General features: G+C 38.3%; 1 protein-coding gene across 6 annotated transcripts in view; it reads left to right on the top strand.

Annotated features, from left to right (window-relative positions):
• Positions 1-4286, top strand: part of slc4a4a (solute carrier family 4 member 4a) — a 52436-nt gene extending 48150 nt beyond the window's left edge. For 5 of the 6 annotated variants that reach the window (XM_068310054.1, XM_068310056.1, XM_068310055.1 and 2 more), the window contains one exon: positions 1335-4285. In XM_068310054.1, coding sequence (XP_068166155.1) covers positions 1335-1440 — 106 coding nt within the window. In that variant the 3' untranslated portion in view covers positions 1441-4285. Of the gene's footprint in view, positions 1-1334 lie in introns of all 6 variants that reach the window. The other variant, XM_068310053.1, reaches the window with a different exon arrangement.
• Positions 4287-21206: the final 16920 nt, after the last annotated feature.

Below are 21206 nucleotides of genomic sequence, written 5' to 3'. Positions count from 1 at the left end.
TGCCGAATGCCGAAGACACTCCATAAGCACTGTTCGAGCTCCACACAGAGGTGGAGTGGCATCCCTCTTAGCCAATGGGATGCCAGGAAGATAGGTAATAGCCAATGGGAGAACAGCTATGAGAATGTTGCGTTCAGGAACCTGTGGGAGATTCGAGTATCAGCCGATACTGTGTTTTTACATTACGTTAGTCTAAATTTCTTTCGTAAGTAGAGGTAATATTTTCCTGCTGAGAAATTTCGTAAGTAGAAAATTTCGTAAGCAGAGACATTCGCAAGAAGAGGTATCACTGTACACTTAAAAATGGGTTCTTACATCACACCCACTTGTAAGGACACCCCTTCATTTAGGTCTACTTGTGAAGGTAATCAGTGCCTTCATACTTTCGGATGAGAACTACCTGCAGAATTTTAAAGTAGTAATTACAAATATGTACAGTATGAATGACAAGTGATTGCTTAAAATACAAGGACTAACTCTATGTAACATTGTAAATTTTTTTGAACAATTGTAGAATGACCATAAAAGCTTCTTTTTGGTTTTCTTTAAAAAATTGTAAAATGTTCTAAATGTTCTGAATGTGATTGAAGTTTTTTTTGCAAAAAATCTTCTTCTTCTTCTGAAGCACTTTAGTGCTTTCATCTAATGTAAAATTGTAAAATGTTTGAAAGTGATTAAAGTGTTTTTGCAAAAATAAAAAATACAAATCTTTCTTTCTTTCTTTTTAATATTCATGATTCAGTTTTCCACAGCGCACTGTAACACACACACACACACACACACACACACACACACACACACACACACACACACACACACACACCGTCACGTCCTAGAGAAAGATGTGAGGGTAGGTACTTAAATGTATGATTCAACTGATCCACTGAGCTTCAACTCAACTAATGACACTATTTCTTTTATTGTGTAAGAGCTGTCTCAAAGAAAGGTTATTTATATCTAAATCCTCACTTCAGTGATTGTACTATAGATGTGTCACTCTAACAAGCCTCCAGCTATAATGCGCCTGTGGAAAAAGTGCATTTTTCTAAAGGTAGAGACATGATTATTTACTCTCACTTATATCTTGTCTGCTTAGTAACTAGCTGTGTGTCTATATGTACTTTAGGATAGGTAATCTGTATACACCTATTCATTCATCTAACTTGGTTTTCTTTTCTCCATATATCCAGTCTTTTGCATGAGCAAATTTTACCCTGGTAACACATATTGCTTTTCAGACAGTCTCCAAGTCAGAACTTCTTACAAAAGACTGCACATTTGAAAGAACCATGGTTTGGGGGCAATGTTGATGATGTGTTTTACTTTTGTTGCAGTCCTGAGATGAGTCCACTGAAGTCTGTGCCTCAAATTAGAATAGACATGGACCCGGATGATGATCATTACTACTGGAAGAGCAGAGGATCTGAAACGTCTCTGTAAAGCACCAAACGGATGGCAGGTGAATCCTGCAGCACCAGCAAATTTCTTTATCATTTTTAAGACCATTTAAACAATTTCAAGTCTGTTCTGAAGTAGGAAGGTGATGTAGAAAAAAGAGGGAAAAGCAGTCGTAACACCCCAATGGATTTCTAAGGAAACCACTTCTTGATGAATTATCTTGTGTGGTTTATTTCCCACAGTTTCACAGGAAACATTTTCTGACTAAAAGTTAAATATAATTTCTTGCTACTCTTCTCTATGCAACTCATCCTACATAACACTGATCAATAGTATCAATGCTGCAGTTAGTTTTTGCCATGCATGGAACACCCACCCTGTTATTTTTGTACACACGTATGCACGCACGCATGCACGCACGTACACATCTATCTATCTATCTATCTATCTATCTATCTATCTATCTATCTATCTATCTATCTATCTATCTATCTATCTATCTATCTATCTATCTATCTATCTATCTATCTATCTATCTATCTATCTATCATATACAGTATATATAAAACCTTGTCTAATTTTTTTTATATATAAAAATAAATTTAATTCCTCCAATAACATTTTCCTGTAGCAGGAAAATTATGTTTTATTATAGCGCTACCTCTTGTTTTAGATCAATGTCTTTATATGAGCGAATGCAACGTGTTGATTTGGGGTTTTGATGATTTCTCTGTTTTCTTGTAGAATGGAAATGATTCAAGAGATTCACTATATTAAATAATGTGTGAAGGAAATGTATGGAAGTAGGAATTTAATTTAATTAACAGTTAATTAATGCATATTTGTATGTGCAGATGATTTAAATTTTTTTATGATCACCTTTTGATGCAGTTTTGATTGCTTCCTCTTGTCTTTTTAATTTTCTTGATCTTTTATGTGTTCACTTGAGAGATTTTCTTACTTGTTTGAATTAAATCATACATTACTTTGACTTTTTTTAAAATATGATTTGGTTGTGTATATATTGGTAACATTTTTTTTTCTTCATTTTTGATTCTTTGGGGGTAGAAAACAGTCCACTAACACATTGTCATTCGATTTTCCACCAGGAGTGCAAATCATGTTATTATTTTTCTTTACAAACTACCGTACCTAAGTGGCTTATGACAGACTGACTAAACCACTAACTGTACGACAAAGGTGACATAAATTAAGTCCATGTGAGATTGGTGCAGTAAGACAACTTCAGTTCAGGACAGGTTTATTTCTGTTTGTTTTAGATGCTGTCGGGACTATCTGAAATTAAGATTTTATATACATTCAGTGAGTTATTTTCTTTTTATGAGCTGACAGTGCTGTATGTACATTGAGGGAGTTAGTGGTTGCTCATTCAGGTCCGGGCACAACGACTTTGTAGGACCATCAAACTGAAGGGAGTGTTTGGAAAAAGTGGACTGAATACCTGTCAAAAGTGCTTAATATGAAGCATCTGCAGGGAGAGTAAATTCACGTAGACAAAAACCTAATAATAATAATAATAATAATAATAAACACAAGTTTGTTTCATCAAAAAATTTCCAGCCTATTTAATTATATCAAAGAAGTGCAAACCTTTTCAAAGTTTTGGTGGAAACAAGTATTCATTTTCCTGACATCACCTCTGCATCAGTTTTTTTTCAGGTCCACTTCACAATCAATTGAATGTGCAGGGGTTCCAGTGTTTTGCATATTCATGATTAAGAGGCATGAGTCAAAACACTTGCATTCTCTATTCTAGTCATCCCTCATGTTCATTAACAGGGTTGGGACTTAATGGGACATGTCCACAACTCTTTCATATTTTCATATTAAAAAAAGATTCCAACTTCAGTTACTGAACTCCAACTCCTGAACCTTGAACAAGAACACAAGAAAACATTCTTGCACGATATAATGAAGTTGTTCAGCAACCAGTAACTCCCTCTGACTGACAAGACGGATCCATAGAATCCAGAGTCAGTCTAACAAAATGGCAATGGTTTTGTGTTAAAATGAGACACATGTCTTTCAGTTTTCTTTTTCATAACATTGCTCTTTCTATTGACACAGAAAAAAGGAACCTTCAGGTGTGACGTCACTTTAAATGGACATTATTACCTACAATACTTCGAGGACTGTCATTATTTTTATCTTGAATAAAATATCGTTATTTTGGCAAATTAAAACATGCTATTTTTTAGACTTAGCGGGAAAGTTATCTTAAGCTGTTATCTCTCGTCACCGACTCCTTTTTTTATTTGATTTTGTTGTAAATGGGCCACCTTTCTCCTCTGCAAACCACATGCATACAGTTAAAGCACACTAAAACCAAAATGCAAAAAGTTGCACCATCGTAGTTGTTGGGTTTAAATTTCTTTTTGATGAACTAACAACAAAGTAAAAGTCATGTTTCCTCCATATCTGTGCTTGAGCTGTTAACAGCATCGGTTGGAAACAAGTACGACAATGTCTGAGATGTGTGTGTGTGTGGACCTGTGGCTGTGTGGAGTGTGTCACACTGTGTAAGCATGTTGAGAAAAATCTGAAACATGAAATGGAACGCCTGATATTTTAATTATGCAGAATACTGATTTTTTAATTTTTTTTGGATTAACTGTCTGTGACTTCATAGAACAAGAATGGAGATGGATTATTTTAGAACTTATATTTTTCAAATGAAATGTATATTGTAAAAAATAAACAGAATGTTCAAACAATGAGGGTGTGCTTTAAGGTCGTAGAAACAAAGAGCTCTGAGTAAAGATGAGGCAATCCAAGGATAAAAGTTATTGTATAAACTGGCAATTTGAATAAATGTTTTTGGATGGTTTGACAAGCGATATGTAGTCATTAACTAGTGAATAAGGAAAAACGAAATGACCAAAATGAGACCAAATGATTTAATGATCATGAAAATGTTGGTTGCTTGTATTGTTTCAAGCACAACATCTACATTAAAACAACGTGGTATATTACATCACATGATCATTAAGTATTTGTTCTGTCCATTGATGTGACAAAGCACAATATAGCTTACCCATAAGGGCATGGTGGCACTGGGGGCAGTGCTGTTGCATCTCAGCAAGAAGTTTTAATTCCTTTCTGTGCAGACTTTGTATGTTCTCCGTGTGTCTGCGTGGGTTCTCTCCAGGTTCTCTGGCTTTGTCCAACCTCCCAAAATAATGTATGTAGCTAAGGTGAAGTGGTCATACCAAATTGTGAATGTGAGCATACAGGATTGATTATTTTGTCTTTTGTGTGACCCCATGAGCTGGCATCTCATCTGAGGTGCAGTTCACGTCTCACTGTTCCTGTTAAGAGAGTTTAAGGCTACTGTCATGATCAATGGGACATTAACCAATTGATCAGGACATTTTTTCAGATATTTTTGAAACCCAGAAGTTTTTTTCCTTCAGGTAAGCAAGCCCAATGTTTGTTTGTTTGTGCACGTTTACAGAAAAAAGTTTTGTTATATTTGTGACTGTAGTGTATTACTAATGCAAAAGTCAAGTAGGTATTCCCTTTAAAAGATTACAGTACCTGTAATTGCAGTTTTTAATTTGCTGTGACTGCATGCTAAGGTTCTTTATAATCCAGGAAAATTACTTAGAGTTGTTACTCAGTGTGACTCTTGAGCTGGGAAAGGGCGTCTTTGTAATTCTTCAAAAAACATGACCTCACACTAAGCCTATTCAAGTGGAAATTGCAGATAAAACTCCACTCCACTCCACTTTTTTTAAAAAAAAAAAAGCCTTTTCAAGTGGAAATTGCAGATAAAACTCCACTTGTGTTCACTTAAGTGGAAGCAAAAAACAAGAATGACCTTATCAGAAGAAAGGTAAATCAAAGAGGAGGTGGTAGATTAGTGTGTATTCACTTCTTCACTTTGGAAGCATTTCAGCTATATTTGACACACAGGGATCATCACGAAATGACTTCAAAGCTTGATTTTCTTGAAAAACATGATCAACATTCATGTTGATGCAAAAGTGAACTCTTGTTTGGTTCCTCAGGATCTGCCTAAAGTGAGACACTGCATGGGTTCTTGTATTTAGGTCTTTGTGGGGTCCACTTGGACTTAGAAACAGGTGACAAAGTATGGTTTTTCTAGTCACCTCACACGTCAGGGTTAGATGTTGGTTACAGACTTTATTTTGATTTAGTTTAAAGTTACAGTATAAAAAACTTTGTTACTTCAATGTAAATGTAAAAATTCAAAACATTCCAAATTTTAGGGTTTTGGGAGTAGAAAATTATCTTAAAGTTGAGGGGATTGTTTGGTGGGCTAGGCACCAAGTCATCTGTAATCGATCTACAGTATGTCCTGAGAATAGATCGATTACAGGCAAGAATACCTGTGGGTCTTCGTTAATTCTCGGCTACTAGTCAAAAAATGGATACCAAACACTAACTAAAATAACAAACCCAACAGAGAAGCATCAACTTTGCTGTTATAATTATAAAGTGTGTAGGTGTTAACCGTATCATTAAAGTGTTCTGCCTACACTCAAACAGAATAGGTGATTCATTACAGCATTTGCTCACCATGAAGCAAGATTGGTTATGTACATATATGTATCTTCTTTTCCTTTTGGCTTTTCCCTTCAGGGGTCGCCACAGTGAATCAGTTGCCTCCATCTAGTCCTGTATTCTGCATCCTCTTCCCTCACACCAACTACCTTCATGTTATGTATATGCAGTATAAATGATGTACTGTATATACACTGTATATATATACGATATGTGTGTTTGTGTGTGTGTGTGTGTGTGTGTGTGTGTGTGTGTGTGTGTGTGTGTGTGTGTGTGTGTGTGTGTGTGTGTGTGCATGTGTATAAAGTAAAGTAAAGTAAAGAGGATAATTGTTTTTGTTGTATATACAGTGGTACCTCTACTTACGAAATTAATTGGTTCCGGAAGAAATTACGTAAGTAGAAAATTACGTAAGTAGAAAATTACGTAAGTAGAGACGCGTTTTCCATGCAAATGTCCTAATCCGTTCCAAACCCAAAAAAATTCCGACATAAACGTTTTATAAAGCATGAAAATGCATCAACACATGTAACAAATACATGTTGCGATTAGATTATTACACAATAAATAAGATTTGTGCATAACGTAAAAAACAAAGAATAGAGTAAAGAATAATAATGACGGTCATTTACCTTTTAACAGCTGTCCCCATTGTTTTTTGCCCTCTTTGGTTCATGCGCTCTTATCTCACCATGCTGAACAACAGAGTGAATTCCAGTCCTCCTTTTGAACTTCTCCAACTACCCACGTGATGCCTTAAACTCCTTAAACTTCCTTTTGTTTTAATAACGTGGTGATTGTAGATGCATTACGGCCATATTCTTTGGTGAGATCAACCAAACGCATCCCTTTCTCATGCTTTTCTATGATCTCTTGCTTTGTTTGTATGGACAAAAAAACTCTTTTCTTCGTCTTTTCTTTTCCTCTTTTCTCCGTCACTTTCTTGGGGCCAATAGCGAATACGTACTCAAAAAGTTATTATATTTGCGCAAAACTATCAGACTACCTCACGGGTCGAGTGCGGAATGCCGAGACACTCCATAAGCACCGTTCTAGGTCCACACAGAGGTGGAGTGGCATCCCTCTTAGCCAATGGGATGCCAGGAAGATACGTAATAGGTAATAGCCAGTGGCAGAGCAGCTATGAGAATGTTGCGTTCAGGAAACTGTGGGAGATTCGAGTATCAGCCGATACTATGTTTTTATTCGAGTATCAGCCGATACTGTGTTTTTACATTACGTAAGTCGAAATTTCTTTCGTAAGTAGAGGTAATATTTTGCCGCTGAGAAATTTCGTAAGTAAAAGATTTCGTAAGTAGAGACATTCGTAAGTAGAGGTATCACTGTACTGTAGTTTTTCTGTGGCGGTAATACTCATGTCAACCACCAGAGGCTGAGTTGCAGTATCATATACGTACAATACTGTATTCCCCATGACCATTTTTACCTTAGGATGGACACACAGAAGAGAAAACAGACTACATCAGATCCCCAGAAGGTTTTTTTCCAGCTTACTAAAGAATGAAATTCTCATCATCATAATTAGAAAAAAAAGGCCCCAATCCAGGATCAGTTTTGAATGGTACGTCTAACAGTTAACTCCATGTGTTGAATGACTGATGGCCTGACTGACTATAACATCAAGACATTATTTCACAAAAAAAAAGAAAGATTGATTCCACTTTTACTGTGCTGACAAAATAAAATCAGTCGACAATAACTAAATAGCTTTAAATGATAACTCTGCATTAAGGGGCCTGACATCAAAGAGAACGCAGTTCATAATTTATTAAGTTCCTGCAGATGTGCCCAGCTTCCATTATACCACTAAAAGACGGCAGAACACTTCACCTCATTTCTTTTTACAATACAACTTTGTTTGCAGACAAAAAGTTGGTAACTTTATACATATAACTTTGTGTGTAAATGAGGAGTGTTATTAATTTTTATATAATATATATTTCTGGCTCATTGAAAAGCAAATGCCTGTGATCGTCTGGTCAAATAAAACGGAGCACAACCCCAAAACCTTTCTCAAGTATTGTTTCGTAACGACCTCTTGGAGTGTGGCTGACACATTACACTAAAATTGTAAGGCAATAACATTTCAGTCCTTAGAAAATGAATGTTCTCTCAGGTTAGAGCTGTAACATGATGAAACATTCGCTCTTTCAATTGCATTATGATTAAGCTTTCATTTCTGTGTTCCATCTATCATCAATATCCATTCCAATATCATTTTACTTATATAACCGCTTTTCTTGGATAGACTCTAATATGTTTTTCTACCATTGGCAACAATTTCAACACAGTTTGAGGAAAGTTTGTCTGAAGAATATGATGTGTTCATCATCCTTTGCAGAGAGAGTTATTGAAATTGTTGCTGCTTGGACATGTCTCACCGTTCAAGAGAAATCTACTCTATTTCGCTCAAGTCCAATGGTCTTTTGTGCTAAAATATCAGTCAATTTTCTTTACAGATTGAATTAATATTAAAGTGACTTATCTACACTCTTGACGTCGATCATGTATTTTGACCAATTTCTTAAACAAAGGAACAATAACCCCTTTCACTCTGTTGCACAGCAGATATAGTAATGTACTCATATTTCTTTTACTCTAATTTATGGGTGGCATTGAATAATCAATACAAGCTTTTCCCTGAAATTTACTGCAGTTAAACTATGAGATAAAGCCCATTTGTCATTTCAGTGTTGTGCCTGTATTCTTCATTTCATTTACTCAAAACACCTCTGAAGCTTTGGATTAACATTTCTGAGCTCAAAGGAAAAATGTAAAATTTGTTACTTTTATTATATTACTAAGTTTGGCAGGTATAACTATTGTTTAGAGTAAAATTTTATACAGCATTTTTATTGAGCTTATTACTGCCTCAAAACAACCTTACTGTTCAGCAGTTGATCAATCTCACTCACAATGCATAAGCAGTGTTGTGCAGTTTACTGAAATATGTGTAACTTTTTCAAAACGTCTGATCTTAAAATATGGATTTATGTAACTTTTCCTTCATGTGACACTTTATACAAATCAAATGAATCTTCAGTCTGATTGATTGGGAGGATAAAAGATAGAATACCTCTGAATAAACCCATTAATGGCACTGAAGCTCGGTAATGCTTTTGAGCTGTTTACATTTATTCATCTTTGTAGAAACAGAGTCAGCCTCAGCTTTTACACAAACAAAAAACAATGTCTGCCACAGGACGTGTACTGCTTGTAACAACAGCAGCTATCTTCAGAAATAGTACCACATGCCCTTTACTAGAAAACTTGGCAGGTGGGTGAAGTCTGGTGGGGGACCGCTTCAAAACCACTGATGTCTCGGTCTATGTCTGCAAAAAGTGCAACAGTATCCCGTTGAGAAATGCTCAAATGTCATCAAATACCTTGCAAACCTAAACTGACCCCATCTTGGACTTCTACTGGGACAAAATACCTCTCCAAGGATGCGTGACTTCTCCCAGTCTGGAGGACCAGCAGCTCCACTCGGAGCCCTTCCTGAATGATTAAAAGCTTGTATCTGTGATCTTTTTCAGTCATTACAGGAATGTGATCAAGCAGTACCATCACTGTAATGTGATATTTTATCCCAAAAGTTTTGTGATAGAAGTACAACGTTGTATTTAACACGGTGATCAACGTTAATTACGTTGCAACACAACAAAATAATCACCTTTTAGTCAGTGATGGGGATGTGTCACTCAGGAGGCAAGTAAGACTATTCTGGACTGTAGCTGTATGGCAACACAAATATCAGCAACACCTCCCTGCATCTGCAGTTTGTTTTTCATTGATTACTGATGTTTGGTTTTAGGAAATCTTACTTTGATCCCTGAACGAACCCAGAGGAGGCCAGTGACCCGATGCATGTCTTCTGCTTTGCCATGCATCTTGATCTCTTGTAGAAAGCAAGGGAGTGTCATTTAATACTTTTCCTTTTTTATTTTTCTCCTCTCTCCTTACCCTTGATGCCTTCCTCTCCCCTGACCTTCAGCTGACCCAGCCTAGCCTAGCAACACAACCCGTCAGTTTAATGTTAACAATTTTATTGTCATCACTGCAGAAAATAAATATTAATTAGATATTTTTTAAATGTGTATCTTCATATTTTTGTATTGCTGCAATACCCATGTCAACCAAAGGCTGAAGTGTTCTATTGTGAGAGTGTTCGTGTTTGTGTAAGTATAAAGAAAATGTGCACTTACTGATTTGGCTATTTTTGTTAAGGATCATTTGTACAGGCAAAGATGATTTTATTTATTTCCTGTCAGAAGTCAGATGAGGTCATTGGGAATATATTGACATGTCCTCATTAACTGTATAATTATAAATTTTGCTTGATGTTGAAATTGAGGGTCTCTTTAAGAGAAGGTAAGAATTTAAGAGTGCAACAAAATATTATCAGTATAGGGGATAATTAATTGTCGGTTTGTTGAGTCAATTTAATTAGTTAAAAATGTAGCAAGGGGCTCTGTGAAAGTGACAAAACTTGTGGTCACAAGAACAGTGTTATCACAATAGTCCATTTAATAATAATAAACAGTAATAGTAGTATGCATAGGTTGTCAGTTATCCAGGTCATGGTTATTCAAAGCTGTTTACATCAATCAGCTGGACTTTAAGAAGGTTTCTTCAAAACGTTTTGCCTCTCATCAAGAGGCTTCTTCTTCAGTTCACTGAAATAAAAAAGCCTCTTGGATGAGAGCCGAAACATTTTCAAGAAACTTTCTTGAAAACCAGTGGATTGATTTAAACAGCTTTGGAGTAATAGTAGTACTAGTAAATAATAGTGATGACTTGTAATCAATATGGATAATTTTTCATGATACCCTGCGTCCTAAGTATTGAGTGTAATCATCTGAGGACCTTAATTTAGAATTAGTTTTAACATGTTCAAAAGTACGGGTGATAGCATTTTCACTAAAGACATTCTACAAACTTGATTTGCTTTTGAATGTGCAAAAAAACAAACCCTTTGCAAGGGATCAATGTGTTGTTTGAAATGTGTTTGTCATAGTGAGAAGCTACAGGTTTTATGAAAGTTACAATCATCATTTACAATGTACTTTCTGCTAAATTGATACACCCACACGAATGCAGGAACTAGGAAATCTGGTTTTGAAAGAGCTTTTCTCTTAGGTGAAGGGTACTTTGCAAATTTGACAGTCTTTCATATAAATCAACTTTTAGTGTAATTAGTTGTGTCCCTCTGCTGTTTTTTGTTGTATAATTTCATGCATTGTGTTCTGGCGTAGGTGTTCTCTGTTACTACTAATAATAAAAGGTAAATGGAATAGTGAGATAGAATATTTTGAGCCTTTCTTTTTGTTAATCACACCACTGCTTTTGGAATTTTCATAACTTATCAAGTGTAATTGCCCAAATGTCTTGTACAACTGAAAAGACTTTGCAGCAGGTTACCTATGCTCCTTGTCCTGGATATATTTACTACAGCTGCCTCATTGCTGAGGAAAAAACAAATGTTTATGGGCAATTAAATGGTTGCTTTGAGGCTGAATGCATCTAATCAGAGAATGGATGCTTGAACTAGCTTTTGATGCAAATCAGCAGTCCTTCCCAAAATAAATATATTATGACTCTATGACTATTTGAATGACAGCACCTCCATTTTTATGTGTTGCTCTGAATAATGACTGTTGGCTCTTTCTTTGCTGAAAGAACCAACTGAACAGAACAGTTGTATTCAAATGAAGTGTGAAATTATTTTATGTTGTTGACTCAGACTTCAATTTAGCTGCAGGGAAATTTCCTGTTAAATATTACTTACATTGCACAGGCCAAGAGATGTAACTTTGATTTCATATTCATATTCATATTTATTCATAGAAGATAACATAGAAGATAACAAAAGTCAACATTCTTTTATCTTAGCAGGATATGGACACATTGCTCTGCTTTCAGCAGGTGCGACAGCTTTGGGACCAGTATGCCTTCATAATATGGTGCAGGAAAGATGGAATAAGCATGGACATGTAATACATTTGTAAGGAAATATACTCCTATCTGTTGGATGTCACTCTAACCTCTGGACCCACAGCCTCAGTGGACCATAAAAAAATACAATGAATAATGTGTAGATGCGTCCAAGCCTCTTGATTCATTAATCATTCATATAACATATTGGACTTGCCAAAGTTCATTCAGGGAGATTTACTACAGGAAATCAATGACTGATGTAGTGGCCTTTAAAAATAAATTAGAGCTCCATTAAAGCTACATTTCATTCATGCTGTGAGCATTAATCGATGACATCAAGGCACCTGGGTCTGAAATTTCATCATCAAAACAAAGTTACAGGAGTTTTCATTTAAAAATAAATTTAATGAGGAGAGGTCATCTTCCGTTGCCTTTGATATCGGGTGATTTTTACAGACTTTGATTAAATCTAGTGCTTGTTAACAGTAGAACGTAACAGTCAAGTTCATTCACACATTCCTGTTATGTCGGTGTGAAAAGAGATGTACTCCCTGCATGTGAATTTTGACTGTGGCGATGTATCTAATCAGAAAATGTGACAGGCATTTACTGAAGACTTTCCTCCAGAGTCTCACTTCATAATGGATGCAATTAGAAAAAAATTATGGTTACTAAATTTCAGTGGCGGGCCGTGCGTTTCATACCTAGGCCTTCAGTAGTGCTCCATCTGAATCAATTGAACCCTCAATAACTATTTTTTGGCCACAAAACCTTTACTGCAGCTACAGCTGCGATACACATAAAAAGCACCAATAATTACCTCATAAAATTGCAATATTATTTAGGAACATAACCACATTTTGCTCACCAAAAATCCTTTTTATTTGTACACAAAATCCATCCTCCTTTCTTTCCTCAAGAAGAGTTCAATTACTCTGTCGTACAGATTATTCATGCGTTTCAGTTCCATCAAGAAGTCCTTTTCTATCACCATTAAAGCTAATGCTGAGTCAAGCCTGACCTGTTATGTGGCATAAGCTTTTATTCGATTTTGGGCTGAAAATGTCCGTTTGACAGAAGCAGTGGACACGGGGATGGTCACCGCCAAACACACAAACATGTACTGCCGCCCCATGCTCACATTCATGCCCCGTCCACACGATGATGGATTTTTTTTGAAAATGTAACTTTTTAAAAACGCATCGAAAACCATTCGCGTCCACACGACAGCGTTTTCAAAAAAATCTCCGTCCACACGTAAACACAGCAGTGCGTTTTCGAAGACGGCTATAAGCATGCCAAACCATGTGGTGGCAGTATTGACTCAAATTTTATCCAATAGGAATCCTCCATGTTTTGTTGTCACAACACACGGGCCCATAAATATGACGTCACAGAGGTTTTCATCGCAGGCAAGACGTCAGCGTTTTTAAAAAGTTGCGGATACACCGTACACACGACAACGCAGACCCAGCGTTTTAAAAAAAATCCACCTAGGCCAGCGTTTTTTAAAAGTTGCGTTTTCGTTCCGGATTTCTGCGTTGTCGTGTGGATGGAAGGCGTAACACAACAAAAAAGTTGCGTTTTCAAAAAGTTCCGGCATCGTGTTGGACGGGGCCTCAGATTTTTCTGAAAGTGGCAGTACACAAATCCTTTCCCCAGTTGTGACAGGCTCGCTAGCTTCGGAGTTGCCAGAACTTTCTTCAGGATGTCCAGCTTTTCTTGAAATGTCCGTCTTAAAAATGGCTTCGAAAGTAAATCTGCAACCAAATCCATTTCTTCTCCTCGGTTGACAAAACTGCTATTAAATCAACACAACGATATACAGTATTTGCTTGTGCAGCTCGCTACAGATGCAGTTTTCTAGCTCTGGCTAGTGCACGCTCTCACTATCCAACCACAGGGTGTGAAAATGTGAAGGATAGAGCAATGTGTATTATGTTCAGTAGCAGGTTGTTTGGTTGCCTGGTGTGTATTGTTTTCTACATAGTGACATCTTTACAGTTCTATGTTGGAATGTATCTTATGTTTAAAATAATTGTTGTTAGCTGCAACAGGCTGAATACAGTAATTCTGTTTCTTGATGCTGACAGTGTACCTGGAGCAGCAGTAATACCGGAGGGCTCCAGCAGGGGGAGCATAGGCTCGTAGAGCTACACTAAGGGACACTGTTCTTTCTCCCCTCAGTTAATACACTTCCGACATGAGAAAGTTTGTGTCCGTCTATGCTTAAGTTAATTACTCCCTTTTCAATTATGAGCTCCCTTCTATTCACATTTTATCCTGGTGTTTATGTTGGATGGATGTGTAAACCTGTCCAGGAAAATGTTTGTATTGCGGTATGTCTGTGTGTTATGAGAAAATTAAGTTGGTTGCATAACGACCAGTGAGCTAGCTTGCTGACCATATGTAATGCATTGTTGTTTGTGGAGTGGTGATTTTGTATGCCATTCTTTCTCCCCTCAGTTAATACACTTCCGACATGAGAAAGTTTGTGTCTGTGTATGCTTAAGTTAATTACTCCCTTTTCAGGGCTTTTACAAAAACGCTGACGTTGCATACGCTTTCTAGAAGGCGTTGGGGGCACCAACTTTAATCTGATTGGTTAAAGCAACAGCTGTACAGACACTTATTACATGCTGCACACACTCTGAACTGGATTGTGAAGGCGTCCAGGTACATTTCTGACCTGGCAACAAGTAATTGCTGAATTCAGATTGGTTAAATGCTTAGAAAACACACGGAAGCAGCGCAACCAGGTGAAAAGCAATGAAGCTGACAGACAACTTGGAATTATTTAATAAGTATTCATGGACAAAATATAATTAACATCAGTCTGTGATTCAGATATTTTTTGGCCTTGCAGGCCCTGATGGCCCACCACTGCTAAATTTACCTTTACTAAATGTGCTAGCCATTGATTTATGTGGTGGGAGACACTTCTTGTGTGCCAAGCCTTGGCCAATCAGTGGTCAGTAATGTTTCACATGATCTTTTAGTACTTGCTTGTGGTACTTGAAGTGGTACCAAAATACTAGGGCCAGGTACTGCTGCCAGATACTAGGAGTCTTTAACCGAATAGAAATGACGAAAAGGAAGGGTGAGTGCAGCTGATACTAGGGATTGGAATCTGGTGACAGACTTAAGGAGAACATTGAATGTATGAATTATGTTATTTTAGAATTTTTCTCAATGATCACAACCTTTCGCACATCATTACACACTTTTTAAAAATAACCCTTCATTGCTATGCCTTATTCTTATCCTTATTGTACTAGGTTCCTCTGGTTTGTTAATTTCATTTATTAGCGTTGTTTTATTTTTGAACTTGCATTTATTCTTTATGCATTATATTGTTAGTGTCACTGTGACTGCTATCAAAGCGATTACGTGTCACATTAAAACTCTCAACCTGAGAATTAACACATCCCCACCAACTGGAAAATAGCCAGTAATACTATCTTAGCACTCTCCATTTTCTCTGGGTTAGCTTTTGATTGTTTATTTGTGTACTGAGGCTCATAAAAGCTAACTATAATGAATGAGTGCGCATTGAACACCACTGATACTGAACGACCACAGTGGAGTGTCAGCTGTGTTGTGGATCCTTCGTGCGCGGCTGCCTTCACACCATTAAGTCTAATGTTCTTCCGCCAAGTATATTAAGTCTGGTTCACTGCACCCCAAAAAACCCAGCATTTAGCTTCTCTTTAATCTGTTTGAAGGAGGCCTGTAGCGAACCACACCACCTCACTGTGTCAGAGTCTTTAATGAACCTTGTAGATTAGCAGATTTTAGTTTTTCTGAAAAACTGAAATCACTGTGATGCACTTCATCTTTAAATCTGTCTTTCAAAAACATTTTATATATTATCTGAGTAAAATCATGTAGTGTATTATACAGAAATATTAAGGTGAAAGATGCAGAACATTTTGGTTGCTACAATACAAAGGAAACATTTACAGACTGTGAACTATTCCCTCAAATGTCTGGAAAACATTTATCCAATGCGTTGAAATAAAATAATTCCATGGTGCACATTACAGAGCGCATGCAGTTACGTAACTTTGATCCACTGTGTGGCTTCCATAATTGTGCAATAAAACCATTGCACCTTTCAAATTTCAGAAATTATGAAAAAGAGAGAGAGTACAATTACAATTAATGGTAACTTAGGTTACTACGTTTATTTTCATATAGACCTACACTGCTGGAGACTCAGCATCCAGACTCACTGAGTTCCTCTCTCCTCCCCCTTCTCTCCAACCATCTCTGTTACTCCTCCTCTTCTCCGATCTCACTCTCCAAGTCTCCAATCACACCCTACTAACTAAACTTCTTCCCTGGAGTCTCTGTGCTCTATGTCCTCCCAGGTTTTTCTCAGGTTCACCCCTCATCCGCCCATCTGCTATGGACCTGCTCTTCCCATCCCACCAGTACCACCCCTAACCTAATTATCAGCTGGGGTCCGGCTTCCTTTTTCCTCCGCGCCACCATACTGTTCCACTCCTCATCCACTCATCCGCTGTGGACCATCTGCTGTGGACCTACACCTCCCAAACAACAGTATCACCCCTCACCTAACCATCGACTGGGGTCCTGCTGCCTCTCTTCCTTGGTGTCATCTTACTGTTCCACCCCTCATCCGCCCAGCCGCCGTGGACCTTCCTCTGTGGACTTGCACCTCCGAGCCCACCAGTATCACCCCCATCTCTCCATGTGCTGTGGACCTCCTCCTCCAAGCCCACCAGTACCACCCCTCAACTATCAATCAGCTTCCTGCTTCCTCTCTTCCTCCGTGCCGCCATACAGTCATCCACGCAGCTGTAATTGTGCCTTGACTTTAGCAACCTTAACCATATTGATACTGTCTCTATCTGGCCTATCTGTCACTCTGTCTCTCTCTCTCTCTGATGCTGTTCTTATCTTCCTTTGATTTCTTGTCCACCCAACCGGTCGAGGCGGATGGCCGCCCAAAAGAGTCTGGGTCCTGCCCGGAGTTTCTTCCTCATCGAGAGAGTTTTTCCCCGCCACTGTCGCTTATGCTTGCTCTGGAGGGTTCAGTTGGGTTTCTCTGTCTGTTAAAGCGCTTTGAAATGTCTGCTGCCATGATTAAGCGCTATATAAGTAAAACTTGATTGATTGATTGATACTTTAAACCTGAGTTGGCTTTAGGAAGTAGGAAAGCTTAAACATAGTATGTTTAAGCTTTGATATGTCATCCATTATTGCTTGAGGAACAGACAATTTCTCTGCCTGTTTGTGTCTGTAACATTTTATTATTTGATAGAAAGCACCACAGTACAGAGCTATAAGTGACTCAATGAATGGTTCATCAATCAAAAAACCTGTCATCACTTCAACTCTCATGGGTGCTGCTAAGGTAGAAATCAATTAATTTTGAAAGATATACTGCACTTTCAAAGAGTTTTCTTATTTTCCATGTTCACCCCATTCATGAAAGATCACAAAAAAGCATCCAGAATAGTCTGTTGTGTGTGTGTGTGTGTGTGTGTGTGTGTGTGTGTGTGTGTGTGTGTGTGTGTGTGTGTGTGTGTGTGTGTGTGTGAGTGTGAGTGTGAGTGTGAGTGTGTGTGTGTGTGTGTGTGTGTGTGTGTGTGTGTGTGTGTGTGTGTGTGTGTGTGTGTGTGTGTGTGTGTGTTTGTGCTCAATGAGCAAATGAGCAGCTTTCTCAAGGGCGCCTTGGCAATGTTCAGGAGGTGAGCTGACATCTCCCACTGTCAACTCACACTCCGAGGTGGCTGGGTGGGAGCGAGAATCAAACCGTCAATCCTGCAATCATTGGACGACCTGCTTACCAACTGAGCCACTGCTGCCCCTTGAATACTTAAAGCATTACAACGTGACAACACTCGAAGCAAGATATGTATTACTGCTTATGAGTAATCATTAATCATAGTCTTTAAATCAATGAAGCTGTCGGCAGTAATAAAGTTCACTCAACAACACTGAAACTCCTTCACATCAGAATCAGCTTGTCTGTGTGAGAAGATTCATCCTAGAATTCCTTAATGACCCAAAGGAACACAATTTATCCTGACAGCTCACTTTATGATATTGTATGCTATATCTAGTTTTCATACAGAAAGTCTTGTATTTTTTGGAAGCTAGAGCTGAACAGACAGTGAATCCGCATTTCCTACGTCAGGGTAGTCTCAGATGTCTAAAGGGAACCAGAAGTTTGGATTAGTTGGATTTAGTTAGGTACACAAATAGATTTGGCTATTAACTCTTAGACCCCTGACCTATTTTGGTCGTTTTTTGGTACCTTTGATATTTGTCTCTATATACCACATTAAACATTATTTAACATACCCATGCTTGGTATGTTTATCTTCAGCACAACTTCAGCTATATGAAGATATATTGTAGTTATTATTTCCCTATAACTTATTATTTTGACATATTGGGGCAAAATAGACACAGTCAAATTCTTCTTGCCGACAGCTTCATTTTGTGATCTTTTGTGAATGTAGCCACAAGAGGACACAAGCCAGTGTAGTATAACTGTGGTGGAAAGTTTTTAATACAATAAAATAATACAATAATATAACAAAATAATATCATTTAATAGAACCAAAGATCTGGAGTGTCGTGTGTGTCATATTATTCAGCGCTTGTGAAGGTGGCCCCAGGATGTCTCGAGGTCATGAAGACGCTGCATGAAAATAATTCCTGTTAGACCATATTTGTTAATGCTTGCATGACTGTGGGTATCCTTGGAAGAAGTTAGACACTGACAGAGGCAGCTAGCCAGATCATTTCATATGCTATACCTGAAATTAGAATGTATGTTTCTGCACAGGGTCATCCAAAGAATGTCTGCAGCAGATCCTCACAGGGTTCGCGTGACTAATTATATTATGTCATCAAATAGTTTTGTGAAACTGTCGACTTGATATTTTTGGTAACGTCTGGAGGTCATGACGTACCAACTGAGAGCCCACAAAGAACTGGTTGAAAGCAGATGGGCCGAGGTTAATACCTCCCCCTAGTCACACCTTTAGGGTATAAAAAGATATGTGATCCATTTTTTAGGTTGCAGAGGAGGAAGGTAGACATACTGTGTGTCCAGGAGACCAGGTGGAAAGGCAGTAAGACTAGAAGTTTAGGAACGGGGTTCAAGTTGTTCTATCATGGTGTAGATAGGAAAAGAAATGGTGTAGGAGTTATCTTGAAGGAGGAGTTTGTTAGGAATGTCCTGGAGCTAAAAAGAGTGTCAGATAGAGTGATGAGTCTGAAGCTAGAAATCGAAGGTGTGACGTTCAATGTTGTTAGTAGGTATGCTCCACAAGTAGGATGTGAGCTGGAGGAGAAGGAGAAATTCTGGTTGGGTTTTGATGAAGTGATGCAGAGCATACCTAGAAGTGAGAGAGTTGTCATTGGTGCAGACTTCAATGGACATGTTGGTGCAGGAAACAGAGGTGATGAGGAGGTGATGGGCAGGTTTGGTATCCAGGAGAGGAACGCAGAAGGTCAGATGGTAGTTGACTTTGCAAAAAGGATGGAAATGACTATAGTGAATACTTTCTTCCAGAAGAGGCAGGAACATTGGGTGACCTATAAGAGTGGTGGTAGGAGCACACAGGTAGACTACATCTTGTGTAGACAGTGTAGGGCAGCAGGTTAGGGTGATTAAGGACAGGGATGGAAGTCTATTGACAGGTGCCAGTAGTGTCATGGGAAGATGGAAAGAGTACAGCATATTCTGCACTATAAGGCACACTGGACTATAAGGCGCACCCTCAATAATTGGTTTGTTTTATAATTTATTTCATATATAAGGCGCACTGGATTATAAGGCGCACACAATAAAAAATAAATAAAATTTATTTGACAAACTGCAGCAGCTGTAGTTGCGCAATCCGTCCACTAGATAGAGCCGCGCTGCTCAGTCAATAAGCCATTCTGAGCCGTATCAGCAAAACCTGATCACTTGATTACTTTGCCATCTTGGAAAGAAGTGAACATGCATATTAAAAAACCTGACATTAAAAACTGGTTACCGTATTTTCCGCACTATAAGGCGCACCTAAAAGCCTAAAATTTTCTCATAAACCCGTAGTGCGCCTTATAATCCGGCGTCTTATATATGGATTAATATTCATATTAATATTGGTTAAAAACATGATCACTGAAAAAATCCGGCAGTCTGGCCGCCAGTCATGCCGCACTCCGCCACCAGAGGAGCACCTTCACAAGGCACTCGGGCCTACGCCCCCTAACAATGGTAGTCAAGGGGCGTCACCGAAGTCCCGGCTCTAACTGAGCTGCTCTCAGACGGTAGAGCAGACATTGTGCTGTCATCTGGAATCTAGTGACGGTCCATTCTATTAGTCTGTGGAAACACACGGAGAAACTGGCATAAAGGTGAACGAAAGACCCTCAAAGCTGATCTTCCAGCCTTTTCTGAAATTTCAAGACCAGTCACTGCTAGACAAAGTTGTGCTGCAATTGATTTACAAATGTAGTTGATAGCTCTGGACGGGCGGCGGAAGGGTGCATTCAGGGTTTTGTATTCTGTCTGCAGCGACGTGCTTTGAGATTCATGGCGGTGAGACACCGACGTTAAAGTCAGTTCTAGGAGTAAAACAGCGTCACATTTGCCAGTAAATTAGCAGCCTGACATTAAAAACTAGTCAAAAAATTGTTTAGACACACAGCAGCAAATAGCTGCACCTCACCTCAGACTGGACTACCGATCGATCGAAACAATATTCAATCAATAAATGAAGACAAACGTCGGAGCTTAAATATCTTCTTCGAACTTCAGATCAGGAAATAATCCATTCTGTTCACACTGCCTGCACTCGTAATGAATTTAATGTGAGGTTTGTTAATATGCGTGTTGACTTCTTTCTAAGATGGCAAAGTGATCAAGTGATCAGGTTTCCTTGATGAGGCTTGGAATGGCTTATTGACATAACAATAGGGGCCATTCAAAGCTAGTCTGGAAGTCATGAATGCAATCATGACTGTCTGAGCAGCACGGCTCTATCTAGTGGACGGATTGCGCAACTACAGCCACTGCAGTTTATCAAATAAATTTTATTCATTTTTTATTGTATGCGCCTTATAATCCGGTGCGCCTTATATATGAAATAAATTATAAAACAAACAAATTATTGAGGGTTCACCTTATAGTCCAGTGCGCCTTGTAGCATGGAAAATACTGTAAATTCATTAATAGTGCAGTCAGTGCGAACAGAGCGGATTATTTCCTGATCTTAAGTTCGAAGCAGATATTTAAGCGCCAACATTCGTCTTCGTTTATTAATTAA

The sequence above is a fragment of the Antennarius striatus genome, chromosome 3 (genome assembly GCF_040054535.1).
Source record: "Antennarius striatus isolate MH-2024 chromosome 3, ASM4005453v1, whole genome shotgun sequence".
Lineage (NCBI taxonomy): Eukaryota > Metazoa > Chordata > Actinopteri > Lophiiformes > Antennariidae > Antennarius > Antennarius striatus.
Note: the sequence above shows the minus strand (reverse complement) of the source record. Positions and strands in the feature narration are given on the sequence as shown.